Source organism: Temnothorax nylanderi, unplaced genomic scaffold, assembly GCF_030848795.1.
Source record: "Temnothorax nylanderi isolate EJ_2023f unplaced genomic scaffold, tnyl_v1.0 TNYL_tig0636_pilon, whole genome shotgun sequence".
NCBI classification, from domain to species: Eukaryota; Metazoa; Arthropoda; class Insecta; order Hymenoptera; family Formicidae; genus Temnothorax; species Temnothorax nylanderi.
Window position 1 is genome coordinate 73,464 of NW_027249698.1, and position 18,673 is coordinate 92,136.

Here is an 18,673-nt window from a genome sequence, read left to right on the forward strand (position 1 = left end):
TTACCTGCCGGAACATTTTTAGTAAAGAGAGAATCGACTAATGCTAACGCACTTAGCACCTAGTTATCTATGCTTAGAGACCATTGGAATTATTGCATGAGAAATCATTACTGAAACATAGCTATTGCACGTACACTTGTTCTAACTAACAAAATAACATTGTCAATTTTAATTATATATATGTTTTATATTGTGACGGTTGTGTTTATTATATTATTACAACGATTATACTCATCAATATAGTATCTGTATATATTATGAATGCGATTTCTCATAGATTTCGAAACCGTTCAGAATACGTTTTTAAAAAATGCAGATTTATACAGGTCGGAAATAAATTCTTTGATTGCAAAGAAAATAATAATAAAGACGAAAAGTTATTTTAAAGATTTTTGTAAGCAATAATTGTGTTGTAATATATATGCTGAAAAAATCTCCGAAGAATTTTCGATAAATTATTTCTCTCTATTAGTTCTCCCTAATATATAAATCTTTTCGATAAATTAATTTTGTTAATGATGGGAAAAATATTACGGGTTCAATATATTAGGTCTTGTATAATGTAAAAATACATGAAATATTGAAATAAAATAGTTATATCATATGTATATCGTTAATATATGTATAATTTATTTTTATGTTTCTAGTTTTAAAAAATCTCATCAACTTTTTAACAAAAAAAGTTTCAAGTGCAAAAGATTAATTGACAAGCATAAGCTTATAGGACGGTCGGTGAGGGGGGAGGGGATAAATGTACGCAAGCCGCGTAATATATGCAACGTACAATCTATTTATTATTTACAACAACGTAGCAATGTTACGTAAAACCACATCGCGCTTCGTCTAACGACAGGTCGCTTATCACACAGTTTTAAAAAATGGCGCGCGGTCGTGCCGTTCCGGGCCAGTCGGCGGCCGCCGAACGCGACCGAACGCGACCGAATGGTTACGCGCCCTCCGCGAGTACGAAAGTGTAACGGAACGGACCGGGACCGGGACTGCCGGGAGCCGGGAGCAGCCGGAAGTCGCCGCGCAACGCATAAACGCGAATCTGTTTTCGCGAATCGTCGTTCATCCGACGGACGATCGCTCGAATCAGCCGATCCTTCTGGTAAGTAATCTCGACGATATCCAAGGCTGTCGGCGCGAGTAATCTGTGCGCATATTTTTTCACAACACCTCCACGGAAAGTTCGACTTTCCATGCCTGTAGAGAGGGGCGAAAGTGGCCAATTTCACGCCAAGGCGGCATAGCGGGCGGAAAGTAACCATTTTCCTCCCTAGGGAAGAAAATTGATACTTTCCGCCCGCTATGCCGGATGGAAAGTATCAATTTTCTTCCCTAGGGAGGAAAGTAAGCCCTGGCGTGAAATGGCCACTCTCGCCCCTCTCTAGGCATGGAAGTCGAACTTTCCGTAAAAGTGTTGTGAAAAATATCATGTGCACCTCGGGTCAAAAGCTTTTTCAGACTCGTGTGATTTGCCGCTGAAAAACGCTGCTTTCTCCCCTTGGTGTACAATATACTATTACACGTATTTCCATCTTTTGCAGCTGCGTTTCGACAGCGCCTTTTTCCCCGACTAACCGTGCGAACGACGCAACCGTACTCCGGGGCTGCAATTACGTCCCGTCGAGTAACGAGCTCGATCGTCAGGCACCCAGGGTGAGTCTTACGAAGCTTCTTTTTATCAGCTTTGAACGCCGAAACTGGAATCGATCCGTATCGATCAAGTCACGTAAATCAGATACACGGCAATACAAATGGCGGTGACGCGACGGCGCGCCGTGATCACCAACTTTCGCAAAATCGCTGCAACATGTATCGAATACGGCGGTCTCTAAGAAGCAGTCACGATAACCGCGTAGGTATCTCACAAACATAACGTACGAAAAAAATCACGAGATGATATTTTGAAGATGTTGCTTCGTAATATATAACAATAAGTTCCTCCGAGCAACTCGGAGTAAATTACTTCCGAGCGAAAGATAGCGAAGGATTCAAATTTTATGCAATTAGAAATCTAAACTCTTTGAAAATTAAGTTTTATGCAAGTAAGCGGATAGATTTTATTTCAAACGAAATTTTAATTATGTATTCCGGAAAAAATGTTTATATAAAATTATATATACATAAAATATGTGTTTATATATTTTGTTAATAATCTCTGTTTGTACATATAAAAAAATAATACTAGAGTAATTGAAAAATAGTTTTAAAATTATTTTTGCATTGTTTCTTTTATAAAAAGTAAAATTGCGATTAGATTATATAATATTTTGTATATATAATTATATATAATTACATTTTATATATATACGATTATCACATTTATATATAATTATATATTTTTTTTTCTCTTTTTGGCAAACTTAACTTTTTGTAAAAAACACAATGCGAAAATTATTCTTTAAATTATTTTTTAATTCTTATTATTTTTCTTGTACATACAAACAGAGATTATACAAGACAATATATATGGACATATTTTCTATATAATTATAGCATATAAAAAATCTTTTTCCGGGTATACTTAATAACGAAAATATTTAATGTCAGATATTTACATTTACTTCCACATTAATATTTTATTTTTCTATAAAAAATTTTTCTTTCACTAACAAATTACTAAAATTGAGATTCAAATTCATCGCAAAGCATCCAAAATATCATACCGCAATTTTGGAACATCCTGTATAAAGAAATATTAATATAAAGCTAAATAGATAAACAATATTAAATAATATCGATTAGTAAAGAACTTTTTTGCAAAATTAAACAAATCTTTAATAGAAAGGATTCAAAATGAAAAATAATTTATTTTATTTGTAATTTCCGTGAATTACGTACTTTGGTGGAATCTAACCCGTAATCAGTCGTAGTCGTTTGCATTCGACAATGTTTTATGAGGTTCAGTGAAATCTGTAATGTACGAAACGGTTTATAGATTTTCATAAACGAATAATCGGTTTCGCGCGTTTTGCCATATACGGTGACCACGCATACGGCGAGTCCCCAGACTTCCGTTACACTTTTACATCGCACGTTCGTATTCGTTCTGTTCGTCGTGGCGGCAATTCTAACGGCTTCTTACAATGTGAAATTTTATTGACATGAACGTGGCGAACGCCCATCACATATAGAGATACTTACTTATCGCGTACATGCATACACAGAACAACCATACACTCACGTCGCTTGTGTCGTGTGCGTGTAATTGCGTGTAGACGTACGTGTGTATTATACAATACGTATATGTAATGACACGTGTCATAGCGTAGCACGTTCAACGTGACGCGGAAAAAAAAAAGAGAAATTGATTAACATTACAGTCCCATTGTACCATCTTGCTCTATGCTAAACGTCTATAACGTCTATAACGTTATTCGGTGAATCGCCTCAGGAGTAAACGGGAGGAGATCGAATCATTTCAAGTATATAGGCAGAAACCCCGTTGCCTCGTCTTAGGTAACGGTTATATACGTATCCGGCTTGCCGCGGTCGTTAGATCCTGAGATTTTACTTCACACGTTCACACGATGATGAGAAAATCAAGCCACGCGATCACCACGCTCTAAACGTGCGCCGCGACCTCAAGCCGCGTTAGTTTAGAATTGATTCGAGTATTAACTAACTTGTACATTTCGTTTCTCTGCTATTTCTCACTTCGCCGAACTCTTTTCAGTTCGGTAGCGCTCTTTACGTCTTGTCGGACTTGACGTTCTCGGCGGTACGCATCGCCGACGTAACATCCTCTTCCCTCACCGCGATTAAAACGGAGTTTTATATGTAGGAACAGAGTTATATACGTATATATGTGTGTATAGAATATATCCTCAATCGTTATATCTCGGAACCAACGGTAAAACATTCGTGTTCAAATGATTAATTATTACTTCGAGGAAAAGTTATCCAAGAGGAGCGATCCTCTCATGCGTGGAGCACGTTTTCTAAAATCGTAACAGCAACTAATTCGCGCGTTCGCGTTTGAACGCTAAATCTCGCCCGCGAGAACGAAAATTTGTCGCAACAGTAACATTACAATATAATCGCGCGCCCTTCTCGTTTATCGTCACGTCGTCGCCGCACGAGAACGACGATGCGCATTCACGTATTTTGCATTCTTCACTTTTTCGCGTGGACAGCCGAAAGGGTGGACGGATAGCTGCCGCGGCCTTTGACGGGGGGGGGGGGAGGGAGGGTGAGTTCTTCTATCAAGTTTTTACACGAGAGTGGACGAGTTTTGCCCTCCGATTTACAAAGCGAACCCTGTCTCATCATGTATCTGATGGATTGCACCGGCCGAAAATATCTATGTACACTATTGCGGTCTTACACGATTAAGGAGGATCACGAGCCACTAAGCCTCGACTATTGACTCGAGTAAAGATGGGCAGTCGGATACTCGCGATCCTTGTGGTCGCAAATTTAAATGTTAAACTCGGCAGAATGAATAACGTCAGAATTGCGCGATGAGTATGAAGAGAATAGTTAGTTATAGATTTTGCAAATAAGTACGAGAGAAAACATCTCCTTTCATTCAAACATTTGCGCTATTTGTAAATTGGAAAAAGTAATTACGGTTGCAATGTTTTTTTTTTTTAAGGACCTTATGCCGCTCTAAGACGCCGCTATATTTGCAATGTAGACGGGGAGTTGCATTAAACGATTAAAACATTAATCGCGCGAGACATTCAAGTGCGCTAGTTGGGAAATGAGATTGCGATAAGGATAGCAGCGGGCCCCGTTCATTTTGAATTAATTAAATTAAGTGCGCACACACGGAGAAAATAGCGGATCGTGATCCTCCTCGACGCACACGTTGTGCTCCAGATATGTGCATCCTCGTGCCATATCCCCGGTCGTATGCACATAGAATATATATAAATTCCTAGTCATATATGCATATACTTACTTCATACGCACGTGTACACATTACCTGTATGTACACATAACGAATGCAATTGCACAGAGAGACGCGCGCACATACACCCACAGACACGCATTCCTGTGCGCGCACACACAGATATATATATATATATATATATATATATATATATATATACAACGTGTATATATAAAAGTAACTTCTTCGTAACATACAATAAATTTTTCTTTGGCACATCTCACCAGCTGTTATATCCATAGAATTACACCTATCTAAGTACGCGCATCCGTACATATATATATATATATATATATATATATATATATATATATTATATACATATATAAATATGTATATATGTATACATATATAGCAGCTTGTATTGATTTCTAATATTCGCCGAACGCATACGTGCATAACGTCGGTCCAGATGCATTTATAGTTTCGTCACAGGCATCTTCGCGCTTTTATACCGCGGACGTAATCGTACGAAGATCTTCGAGAGGGTTTAGTATTTCGAGACGAAACGCATTTAATCTCGTTATTTAAGAGAGCTTGTATCCGATTAGAACATAAGAGCGCGCTCTTATATGCTCCGCTCTGACAAATTTATGAAAGTAACCACGTTATCAGTTATTATACCGTACAGTAATGAGAGAGAGAGAGGGAGAGAGAGAGTATTAAGCTTTATAGAAAGTACTAATTTATGAGGTAAAAGTGCATCCACACCGACATTATTAATTCCGTATCGCCCAAACATATCTCGCTGAAATACGTACCTACCGGTGATACGTACTTTACGTATACTATATAATATATACGTTTTATCTACATTTAAATGTACTTTCCGAAATAGACAATTTAGTGCGCGCGCGCGCGCGCACGCACGCGCGTTGTCGACCCTAACTATCTCTAGAAAATTATATAAGAGGAACGCGATTAATCTGCATTATTTATACAATATAAGTTTTATGCCGCTAAAACGTTAAGTGCCGCGCCGAACGAAGAGCAGGCTTGGCAGGCGCACGCATCTGCGTGGGAATCGCACCCTCCCGAGCTCGCAATATTCTTCCAAACTCCACCGATAGATCTCTTAAGCTTTTTCCCTTCGATCTAAGATTCCTCCTGATTTTTAAAGGCGACTTATCGCAGAGATACGAAGTGTGTGTTTCGTTAGAAATTTGCAAGAATCACACAAATGAGAATTAAAAAAAATCTAAAAGCCGCAATTGATCCTCTCGCAATATCGCGAGAATCATTTTTCAGGAAAAACAAGAGAAGGAGAAAATTGCGATATCTTTCAACGAGAGCGCGACTCCGTGGACCCATTCAGAAAATCCGGCGCGCAGTCGGAATTAAATCATCGATTAGGACTTCTTCGCGTATGTTTGTTCTCTCTTTGTTTAAATAATATATATCCACATGAACAAGGCACTCTCTGCTCGACAGAAGGGTTTCTCTTTTCGCCGGATCCCTCTCGTCCGCGCGCGTCGAGTAAAAGTCTCTACAGTCGTATCGAGCTTTCGTTTTCATTTCGAGCCATTCTCCTTCCTCGAAAACGTCGAGTAAAAAATGGTCGGGGTGCACTTTAGAATATTTCGATAGGAGCTTCCGCACGCGTCCCGGGATTTCGTTGCGCCGAAAACTCCGGAATTAGGCTCTAAAGCTGGACAGATCCTCCTTATAAAGCTGACGTTTATTTTTTTACCGAGACCACACGATGACATTTCTCCGTTGTTCTTCGTTCTTCATCTTCTCTTCCGTCTCCCAACGGTTCGCATAATCGAAATCCGTTATACTTTCGAGAGAATGTCATTTTATTTGACCAATAAAATATTAGTAATACTTTGTAATATAAAGATATTATACAATAGAGCGAAACGAAATGGCATCTGCTATCGCCATGTGTGCTTTCAAATTTTTCCTTTCCTGCTCTTTACTTGTTATCGTATTTTCTATGAGTTCGCTGTGTATCCGACAGCATATTGCAGAAAAATCTGCAAAAGTGCAATAAGGAACAACTTGAAAGCTAGAAAAAGCGTTAATTAGTAGATGCCATCATTATATTCGCTTGTACAAAGTAGAACTAGAAATTTCTACCGCCGTTCATATGCACGATTAATTTCGACTTAATTAAAAACTAATAGCGATAGTGTACAAAGTCATCTTAAGACGAGCATCATATCAGAAAAATATCCGTTTAACGCGAATTCATTGAGACATTTTTTTCTACTAGGCGAGTTATTGACGAGATTTCAATTATTAATTTGTTTGATCTTAGAAGCAACTCAAGAAGGAATGCTCGTGCCGAATGAAGACAGACGTGACTGTTATTATGAATCATTCGCTCGACTTAATCCTTTCACCTCTGCGTTGTATAATATTTTTTAATATGTAATCGTTCAAAATAAATAATTCTTTTTTCATCTCTGTTATAAAAGTGCAATCATAAAACGTGCTAGCTAGACTATTCTAAAAATCGTGTCACAAGTGTGAAATAATTGATTTTTTCTAAAAATAAATAAATAAATAAAAAATGTAGAATAAGTATCCTTTGCATACAATTTTGCTAATAATGAATAAAAACTGCAGATTAGATATCTAAAGTTTTTAGCATTTACAATATTTTGCTTCAGTTTCTTTTTTTGTTTAAATATCATATTAAAAATTGTGTATTCGATACAACGCGCTTGTATTTAACGTGATATCGAAAGAAAGAATTAAGGCGAGACGGAATCAGCAACGCTATCTCCTTACGGTACGAACACGAGCCAGTGCCAAGAGAATCTCGCCCACGGGCAGATCGACGTGCGTTATAAGGGAAAGCACTTGGTCCGTTTCTGAGCAACGACCGATCGGCAGTCGACCTTAGAACCGAGGGTGAAATTCTCCGGCTTGACGGTCTCTTCAACGGAAATTTTGCCGAGTCGCTTCTTAACGCGGAACGGCGTCGATCGGGGCGATATGATCTCGTAGAGATCGCTAGTTCGTCCTTGGACGTCTCCTTTGGGACTGTTGATCTTTTGATCGATGGGAATGGCGATATCCACCTCGGCGCAATGATTCTGAGTAGGCTTCTTCGATCGTTCCTCCTCCGTCGGCTCGCCGACCAGATCTCTCTTGTTCGTCTCCTCGGACGGAGAGTTGAAAACGCTCGAAGAGCAGCTCTTGGAGTCGCAAATCATGTCGGGATAATCGTCGGTCTCCCCGCTTTCGGACGGCAGGTCCCTCGCGGAGGCCAAAGAGATCGCTCTGGCTTCCGGCTTCTGAGGCTTCTCTTCGTCGGCGTAGTCCAACGACAGACACTTCTTCTCGAACAGAGCTGGCCCGGGTGATCTCTGATTGGTTTTCGTCTCGTTGCACTCCTTGTTCTCTTTGTCCTCCCGATTCGCCATAACTTTACCCTCTTCCGTGGTCTCCAGCGAATTGATCATCCTCGACGGACGTCGCACGCTGTTTTCCCGCTCCACCGAGAGACAGAATTCCTTGTCTGTCAGTAAAATACGCTTCGGCATCCGCACCGGTTTCTGATCGAGATCCAGATCCTTCTCCCAGGACGGAGTCTTCAACAAGCTCTTCACCTTGCGCAGTTCCGTCAGCAGATCCATAGTTTCCTGCGACGGTTCGTGAAAGATCCGTCTCTTCGGCCGTCTGATGGATGAGTTCGTGTCCGACTCTTGATCGGGATGATCGATTCCCTCCTGCTTTCTCAGAATGGACCTCACCGTGCTCTCTTGACTCTGATCTCGCTTATCCACGGCAGTTTCGCTCGCATTCGTGTCAGCCGGTGCAACGTTCTCTGTCCCAGATATGATCTTCGGGATGATGTCAAGGTCGCCTGGTAAAAGGTTCAGTCTTTCTTGTCGACTTATTGCTCCCGGAGCGGCCTGAGTGCGCCGTTTGAAAGCCGCGTAACTCTCCATGGGTATTTCCTGCAGCTTAAATTTGTCCTGCAGTTGTTTGAACGTCTCCTTCGTGTACTCTCGACGAGTCGCCAGCGAATCTTCCGACGAGATCTCCCGCGTTCTCCCGATGTTGTCGGTCATATTCCGTGCGGCAGTGACAAATGAAAGAGCGTCCTTCGCCAGGAGATTGTCCGAGGAGATGCCCCGCCTTTCGAACTGATTGTACTTGATGGATCTGCGTGTATTCTCGACCGTCTTGATATCTCCGACGAGCGATTTTCTGGTCTTCGTCGGCGAAAGAGTTCCTCTCTCCAGAGCGTTACCCCTAGACTCGATTTCGCGATCAGGAGAAACACTCGAGATGGGCCTCTTCGTGGGTGAGTTCGGTGTGCTGTCGTCGCTACGAACGACTTCGTGGGAACCCTGAAAGAGTCTGCGGCGAATCATAGTGGCCGATTCCTTCCTCGTTCGCTGCGCTCTTCGCGGCGAGTTGTTCCAGCTGTTAGTCTCACCCGGCGAATGGTTCAAGCACGTGGTAGAGGATGATATAATCTCCTCGCTCGTCGTCACTCGGCACTTCAATAACTCGGCGGTCACGCTGGTCGGTCGCTTCTCCAATTCTAACCGCGACTCCGTTCGCTCATCGCCGTTGGCGTCCGTCGGCAACGAGCTCGGACCTGAGTCCAGCGCATCGTCTAAAGAGATGCCGTGTCGTTCCTTCGACGGTACAGTGGACTCCAGATCCTCCGTCTCGAAAGAGCACATTTTCAGCAGAAACTCTTTACCCGAACGTCTTCTGTCGAAGGTTGTCGTCACCACTTTTGAGGTCTCCTCAGGTTTGCGTTGTACCTCTTCTAGACGGGGAGTAACGGGCGTTACCTCTGGTATTTCAACGTCTTCCTCGATGGCAATCTGTTCGATGGCCATCATTTCGTGCCTGATGTTATTCTTCGCCCCGTCGTGGTTCTTCATCGCGTCGTTCGTCCTCGTCCTAAGTTCATTCTTGCGTTCGTTACGCGGTATGTCGAAGATGAATTTGTCCAGAGTCTTGGACGAACCGATCTTATCCAGGAACGGTCTCTCGACGGCTTTGCTGGGCCCGATTTTCTCCAGATAAGGCTTGCCGATGATCCTCGGCGCCAGTTTCGCCAGGAACGGCCGGTCCTCCGTTTTCGAGATGCCGATCTTCCAGAGGAACGGCCTCTTCTTTTCCTTATCTTTGACCTCGAACGAGCGATCGCTCAACCGATCGTTGCTGTAGTTCGACGAATTGTCGCTGCTCTTGGAACGGGCCCGCTTGCTCCGCGTCGCGTACGGCGTGAGCGGGGTTCTGGGCGTTCTTGGGGTGAGAGACGGGCTTGGTTCCACGTTCGGGCAGGTTTCGTCTAGTAGCGCCATCGCGGTCTTCAGATCCATACAAGCCTTCCGTGGCATCGACACCGCCGGCTTCGGGAATTCGCTCTCGATGCTGCTGTTTCTCGTCGAATTTAGATCCGGCCTGCCGTCCCTGCCATCGGCGTACGAGTACGAGGGATACGAGCTCCGATCGCCCATCGGTCCCGGCGAAGTATCGGTGGTCGGATAATCCTCCAGGTACCAGGGTGTCACGCCGAGGTCCTCCGGTCTCGAAGCGGGACTCTGCGGCGCGCCCTTGCTGACGGCGCCTTTACCGCCAACGGTCTGCTGTGGCTGCTGTTGCTGTTGCTGCTGCTCCGACTGACTCTGCTCCGTACCACTCGACGACGGTGCCGTATCGCTGATCGACACCTCGTTCGATGTGCGACTGAACAGAGGTCTGCGATAGGTGGAGCAGGTAGCGAAATGTGGCGGTGCCGGCCTCGCGGTCTCAACGACGATACGACCCTGGGCGCAAGGCACCACCGGCTCCCCGTCCACCGGTGCTTCCTCCGGGGTCAACGGCAGCGCTGCTCCGCGACCGAACTCGATGAACCACAGCTCGTCCCTCAACTCGCATTCTCACTTCTTTTCATTCATGTCTTTATTCAAGTAGTGCAGTACGTAGTGCAGGACCAGGTCGTAGCAGTACTTGTACTCCGTCTGAAAAAAAATTATTTTCATATATCTTTTGTACTTTATCTTTTTATCTAAATCAAAATATCTCTAATAAAAAAAAACACGTCATTATAATATACGAAAGATATTATATTATAATTTAAGAACCGAGTGAGAAATTAAAGAACACTATATTGCAACTTTATTTGTGATTTAAAGAAGTACCATGTTTTCCACAAGCTGGGGCCTGTGTCTGCGCACAGTTTTGACGGCTTGGAAATGTCAACTTCTCCATGTTGAATAACCTGCTCTATGCACGCGTTGGCGGCACAATAGACGCCGACGCGACTTCGGCCATCGGGCGAAACCACAGCTACTGGTCCGTAGTCCGTCCGTTGCCTCCATCTCTCAACCATATTCATGAGCTCTACTAAACTATTTGTGGAGGTGGGCACTTTGTGGCCCATTGGCCAACAAGTCAATTGGAACAGTTGCACGGTCTTCGGCGGTGCTTTCACTCCCGCCATCAATTCCGTCAATGAGACTATTTTCTTGTTTATCCTAAAAACCTGAAAAACGTAATTCGTAAAATTGAAAATAAGAAGGAGTATTATCACCGTGCATTTTTTTAAATATATATGCAGATTTTTTATGAAGATTTAAATAAAATCTGAAAATTGAAAAACTTTCGGCGAATCGTGCGTCACGGAGATTAGAAGATTAGTTCTCACCCAAGTTTTTATGTTGGTGTAATGGTTGTGGCTGATGTGATCAATCGTGAACACAGGCCCGTATTTCTTGGAATGTCTTCCTTCCGGCCAAAAGCTGGGAAAATTCGCGGATGTCTGAGGTGGCACGCACAGCACCACCACCGCGGCGCATTCGTAGTCGTAAACTAGAGACCAGAATTCACCGCACGTGTGTCGAAGGGGCCATTCCGTTACGATATATTCTCTCGGTTTCGTGTAGCCCTGCGTGGCATGACAGTGGATAAAGTTCCTTGCAAGACACTTGGCAGCGGTTGCCGAATGTACCGCGGAAAAACGTGACATATATATTTCGACGTGATTTCGACCCGCAGTCGCAGAGCTTTTTATATTTTCGACATTTGTCAAAACTTTATTAACGTTTTTAATATATTATATATAATATAGATCGGATTTTCAAAGGAATTTACGTCAGTTACATAAACGCTATAACGATTAATTTCCGTTTTAATTTATCAACGTGATGTACTTTGTACAAATTTCGTTAAAAGTTTATATCTAAATTAGGAAAATGCACATTTCACAACGATCTAAGAAAAGTTAAAGGTGAACCAGTTAGGGTGATTTATTTTACTGACTTACATCCACAAAGACGGCGTTGATGTAGTCCGTGAAACTGTTGCCCTGAAAGCTGGTGAGGTACGGTCGAAAGTTGTCCGCTGTAACAAAGGGGGAGATTGATTTGTGGAAAAGCTATTTGTCGAGGCTTTGCCGGTCGCGCAAGTTGAAACTCACGTGGAACTACCAGAACGTCTCTATTCTTCTCCCTGTTATCGGCCCTGTGTCCACCGGCGCAGTCGCCGATCGTGAAAACGCGGCGTCTGCTTGCAAATCTGCTCATATTCTCTTTGGTATTCGTTTATCTTAGTTATCGGATTCTTTACACTCTTCTGCTTCAGACGTTGCGACAATTCCGCCACGGGAAACCACGACGTACCGCACACGACAAACTCCTCGAGCGTGTCGTACACAAATTTGTATTGTTCCTGTATGAACGAACGCGTGTACCGAGATATAAGTTATCATTATCAAAATATACTATTAATAATCAATTTCCGAAAGAATATTAGAAAAAGGATTAATGACGGAGAATTTATTCGTTAACTTATATAATTATCAAAATAATTCAAGTTTCTTGAGAAACAAGAACCCTTAGCAGAAGAGAATATTAATTAACGTTAATTATCAAAATAATTAAAATTTCTTGAGATACAAAAACCCTTAAGAGAATATAAAAAATAGAACTCTTCAAAATCAAGACTCTTAATTAACACATTGCTTTTATAGTATTTAATTGCTGTTGTACCAAATCTTCTATAAGCCCTTTCCTGCTCTGCCTTAACTTCTTCAAGTAGCCAAACACATCGAACGCGTCCTCCTCTTCAGCCAGCTCCATGTTCGCGTCGATCGCTAAATATACCCCCGATCGTCCGCCACCATCGCTTTGTGTCACAAACAAACAAATTTATTATTATCTCATTAGCGCGAGAAAGAGCGGGGCGCTCTGCTCGCTTTTACATAAATAATAATGCAACACAAGTTGGCCTTACTTGCAGTGAACGACCATAGGACCGGATTCGTTCTTTATGGTTGATCCCACCACGGCTCGAACACGCCGTCTAAATTCCAGCACCGCGTTCCGAAAGGGCACGTGTGTGAGTGCCATTCTGTGTAATGAAATTGCAACAACGTCCTTTCCTCCGTAATCTCCTGAAAACGTTTTCGCATAACAGAGTTACAACGATCGCCTTTTACGACAACGATCGTTTTTCAACATCTATTCGTAATCGTTTCATACTTCGCGTTTCGTCGTTATTCTCTATTTTCCTCACCGCGTGTCGAACCGCCTTCGGAACACGATAGGTACGCGAGATTAAGTGCTTCGAGATTTACGATCGATGCTGAAACGCAGAAAATCGCCGCCCAACAAATTAGCGAGGCCGCGCCGGTCGCGAAGTCAACTTGCATTGCCGGCAGATTATTTTCCGGGGGAAGATACTGCCCCGGTATTGTTATCCCAACAATGCCGCGTTAACTCGACAAGTGCAGTCGCGTCTTGCGCTGCCCGGTCCGCGAGTTGCACGTCGCGTCGGGGCGTTCTGTAACGTCTCAGCTTTGCTATTCCCGGAATGGGGTTACGAGGCTTCCCTCTTCTATATTAAATTTCGCTCAGCCAGTAAATTTCGAAAGTAATTACTGTGTTGCGCTTGCCGTTCAATGGAATAGTGCGCGCGGTAGTTCCGTACGGTTAATAATCTTACGTCGAAAAGTGCTGAACGGGAGACAAACGACAGACTTTAACGAGGTGTCACACGTGTTGACACTCGTCTCACGACGAGATCTGTTCAATCGTCCAACTGCGTAAGTTACTCTTAAAGAAAAAATTTAATGAACTTTTTTCTTTAATTTGTTATTAGCATTAGCTTAATTATGTGTTCTCTCTCACAACCGTATTTTTTTGAAATGCATTAAATGTTTATTTTTTCTCTTGAAGTGTACAATTTGCACAAAAAAAAGATAGATTATATATTATATTACATACAAGAATAAAATGTTTTATCACAGAAGAATACACATAGAAGAAATAAACACCTCTTTCTGGTACAATGTGGCACTTAAAAGGAATATATACGGAGGTTTAGAACGCAGACGGAGACATTAATGTAAGGGAACAGCTTTAAAGTCTGAGAGGACTCTTTCTCTCCAGATAACGGAAAAAAGTTGAACGAGAAAAGGACTAGGTAAGTAACGATGCCGGTGGTGGAATCAGATCACAAAGCGCGCGGCTCGGAAGAGCTTTAGAAAGTCCTCGCAATTGTCGTTCCTCGTTCACACAGATAAAAGTGCAATTAAATTAGCCGCTCGCGTAATAGCTCCTTGAACAAACTTATCCTCATTCATATCGCGAGTTCGTATCACATTGCGCATTCGGGTGGCGTCATGACGTAGCTGATACGATCTGTATATGTACGGTTAATTGAGCTAACTTTTTCGCTAACTTTGCGTCATTTTCGTCTCGTTCTTATAACGACAGGGCTAGGACAAGCTTCGAGTTGGCATTCGAGCGCGTTACCTGGCTGACTACCGCATTATCCAATCGCAATCACTCGCGTTCTTCGCGACTGTTCCGCAAAAATGTTCTCCGTTAAGAAGGAGAAGAATCACGTCCGTCCATGGATCATCCGGATAATCCTCCCGTTTATGTGACAACCCGTCGCAAGTTCTTCTGATTTATTCAAGCCTCAATATACACGAATATTCGAACGATGTCGCGGTGGATTCACGTCACTCCGCTCACCGATGACAAATGGCGCGTATCGCGAATTTTTCAACTTTACAAATTCGGAATGAATGTTCGAGTTACTGAATTTTTCGATCGTCAGCACAAATATTTGTGCGCGAATGTTTACGCTTTCTCGCAAATATTGAATTTATTTGTACGGCACGCGTTATTCAATTGCCGCGTATGTCAAAAGTTATTATGTCTGGGATACAAGTATATTTTGAAAAAAAAAAATATTTGGTGTTTTTTTTGCAACTCACGTTGTTCTCGTTCTTCTTGTACAGCCTTATCGTCCTTATATGAAAGTTAGCGAGTTCCTCTTCCTTTAAGACGGAACGCCGATACCCCCGTATTCCTCGTCTTTCTCTTTACTCGCCGGCCAGTACTGTACACACATCACCTGTAAGGGAAAGTTGTGGCTGAAAAGCCGTAGGGCGTAAGAATTTATATAACGGACTCTAAGCTCTCTTAAAGCTGAGACTCGCGGTCGACGTCATAGCGCGATAAAGACTACTTTTTTACGACGCGGCAACTTTAATGGACATCATTTCCGTGCTCCGCACGTTTTGCGTTTCTTCCCTTTTACGAAAGTCTTTAAATAGCTGTTTACCTTGATAAAGTCAAAGTTTTCGTGAGCATGACGATGCAGGAGGCTTGCTCTTGCCAGACCATCCGCCAGAATTCCGTCACTGTGTTCTCCATAGGTCCCTGAGTGACGATGTAAGCGTTCGGTTTCAATATACTCTGAAACGCAGTGTCAATATCAACATATGTAATTCGACGCTCGACGCATGTGATTAATATTCGTCCAAAACCTTCCGCGCACGGATGTAATAATCAACTTGCGTGAGCCTTGGTCCGAAAGACGAATTCAAATTCTAGCCTCGACGAATCGCCCGTTTTTTCACGAGATAAGAGACACGATCCAATTGAGTTATTGGATCACGTACGAGATCCGCGAGAGATCCGCGACTCGTAACGCGGCTTAATTTTACCGAGAGCCTTTGCGCACTATTAACTTTGCGGACACTTATTATCGAATATCATGACATACTCACATCTACGTAGGATGCATTAACATAATCGGAATCAGGCTCGCCTTCTATCGTGTCCAGCACTACCCTATTATAGTCGTCTACGAAAAGAAGCGAGAAGAACACATTTTAGTCCTCCTGATAAAAGCTCTTATTCTAGAGCGGAAATAAATCCTCGTTAGAGGAACATCGCGCACCGGCAATTGCAACCATCTTGTAACCTTGAATTTACTCCTTCATCGCAAGAAAGTTAATTAACGTGCGAAAATCCGGGAACCGACAGATATATCAGTGCGATAGAAATTATTCCTATCAATATTATAAAACTTCCTATTTATTTGATATATACAAGCTTCTCATAATTGATACGATAAAGACTATTTCTATCGATATTATAGAATCTTTACTTATTCAGTGTCGAGCTTTACTGTAATTAAAAATCATTTGAATCTGCAAAGCGTGCTACTGCGATTATATCCGTGCTTGTCACGAATCATTATAAGAGAGAGTTCATTACGTAGCTTTTCAGCGTTTCAAATCGATGTTTTATTTCGTTACGCGCGCAATCAACGCGATTCTCTTTCGAACACGGAAGTGATAATATTCACGGCGAACCGAATAAGGGGCTTAAGGGGTTAGCTTAGATAGGAACAAAAGGTTATCGACGATTAGCACCTACATGGAATACACTTTTGATTTTGATTCTTTCCTTATTTGCGGATTTCGTGGCGTGTCTGCACGAATGAGTTTCCACCTTCGTTGCCGTCTGCAACAAACACAGAAACGAAAGATATAAACGAATGAATATAACACCTCTATAATTATTAGAAAATTCAGCAACGTAATTATTTATTAACCAAAATAGTGTAATTGATTATTATCACTACATAATTATTCAAAGAACTGTACTTGATAACAATTGTTGATAGTATCGGGAGATTTTATTACGAATACAACATTATTAACATTATTAACTTAGTTTTGTCATTTGTATTCTTAGTCACTTAAAAAGTGAATTATTGTGTCGCGTTTTAATAACAGAAGTGTTATTACCTTTTGAATGGATATTAAATTGAATGCTATATACAGAGGATCGATTCAGAGTCGTTATTAACTCACGAATTTTTATTAAAGTGGTATAAGGTATTTCTTTTTACGATTTACGCCTGCAATAAAGCTGACAGCTATAATTACACAACATAAAACTCTAGTTATAATATGCTCGAGGAGAAAAAACCTGTTGCCTTCTTGAAAAAAGCTGTATCGGAAGAAAGTTCTAATCGATAACGCGAAACTTGTATGCATGTATATCGTGCGTGCGGATAAATTCATCAGTTTTCCCGTAGAAAGTGCGTATATTCTGCGCGTTGGAATTTTTCAAAATTGCCAAAGGTATTCGTGCAACGTTTCGCGTCAATTTAATCAGTGAGCATTGCAGATCGTATTTTTGGCGCAGTTAGCAACTGCGAATATTTCAACGATTGTATACGTTTTGCGATACAGTGGAAGACTCCGTGTCGTTTGCTTTGGCAGTAGCGATTGCCCAAGTCCTGAGATTCGACAAATCAGAAAATTTACGCGACAGCTGCGTGCTAAACATGTCGCATTATTTGGCTAAAGCCGCGGAAATTGTTCGCACGGCTCTTTTTAAGACGTCGTCGACGACACGCGTTATAACAATATATCGCGTCGATTTTCCAATCGATTTCTGTTCGTCACAAAGTATTTTAGACGTTATACATTGGTCAAAAGGGAAATTATCTCCGTTATTACCGCTGTTATTAATCTTTGATACTTTTCAAATTTAATTAATTCACGCGCTGCATAATTGCGCAATTCTCGCGAACCGGAGTTCTTTCGCATTCCCGTGTGCCTTCATGAATACGTATGACGCTTTTATTCGCCAGTATTTGTCGAACATCAGGAACTTTCATTTTCCGATAATGCCGGGCGATTTAATTTAAAAATCACGCCGAGATGATTTTCGCGTCGCCGCATCGTGCCGCGGCTGGATTTAAAATTCAGCAACGGCCATCCCCCTGCCGTCCGTTCTCTCTATTCATTCCCCCTCGCTCGCCGTTATTCGCAGATAGTTCGTCGGATTTTTCCTATCATGGGAAAATGCTAGATTGTCCCGGGGGGAAAAAGAACCCCGCGGAAAGGAACGTCCCTTTTCGGTGACACGCGAACATTTTTTTCGACACGACGAGAGACTGATGACGGAGCGTCGAGAGCGTCGTGCAAAAAGGAGATTTCGTCGTATAACCGGCCGCGATTTTATGCAAGCGTTAGAAGTCTGCGCCGCGAGGACATCGGATAGCCCGCGATAATCTGCTGGCGTATAAACTGCACTCGAAGGCCGCGGCCGTCATGCATACGGTACGAGAGCAGGGTTAAGAGCTTTCTCGTGTCGATGGCGGATACCCGGAAAAAAAGCTGTCCCGCATTTGCCGCGTTTACGAAAGCGTTACCCGCGTATCACCGCGGATTCCTCGGATGCGCTTATGCTGGTAGACGCGGTGTAAACTTTGAGACGTCGACTTTCCCCGTGTAATACGCGATAGATACGCGTGAAAGACGAAATTGACGATCGTTCAATTAAATCTTAAAAGTTATATTATTGAACCTGCTGCGAAAATCTCCGCGTGAATCTAGGGTATTTTGAGACTCAGTCCTCACGTTGCAAAAATATATAGAGGACGAAGCCTTGCTAAGGTAGTCCATCAGCAATTGGAATTTCTCAGAGTAAAACTGCATACGTAAGGGAGAAATATTTTCTTTTGCGT

General features: G+C 42.4%; 1 protein-coding gene and 1 pseudogene across 1 annotated transcript; both read right to left on the reverse strand.

Moving 5' to 3' along the window:
- Positions 1–2,400: 2,400 nt before the first annotated feature.
- On the reverse strand, positions 2,401–10,624 carry LOC139784491 (uncharacterized). Its single transcript, XM_071723670.1, has one exon. The coding sequence runs from the start codon at positions 10,342–10,344 to the stop codon at positions 7,699–7,701; it is 2,646 nt and encodes an 881-aa protein (XP_071579771.1). The 5' UTR covers positions 10,345–10,624; the 3' UTR covers positions 2,401–7,698.
- An 88-nt stretch (positions 10,625–10,712) lies between these two features.
- Positions 10,713–17,487, reverse strand: LOC139784492 (receptor-type tyrosine-protein phosphatase kappa-like; annotated as a pseudogene).
- Between the last annotated feature and the right edge of the window lie 1,186 nt (positions 17,488–18,673).

Coding starts and splice junctions, on each gene's coding strand:
- LOC139784491 (XM_071723670.1), bottom strand. CDS start 10,344: ATGGGCGATCGGAGCTCGTATCCCTCGTACTCGTACGCCGATGGCAGG.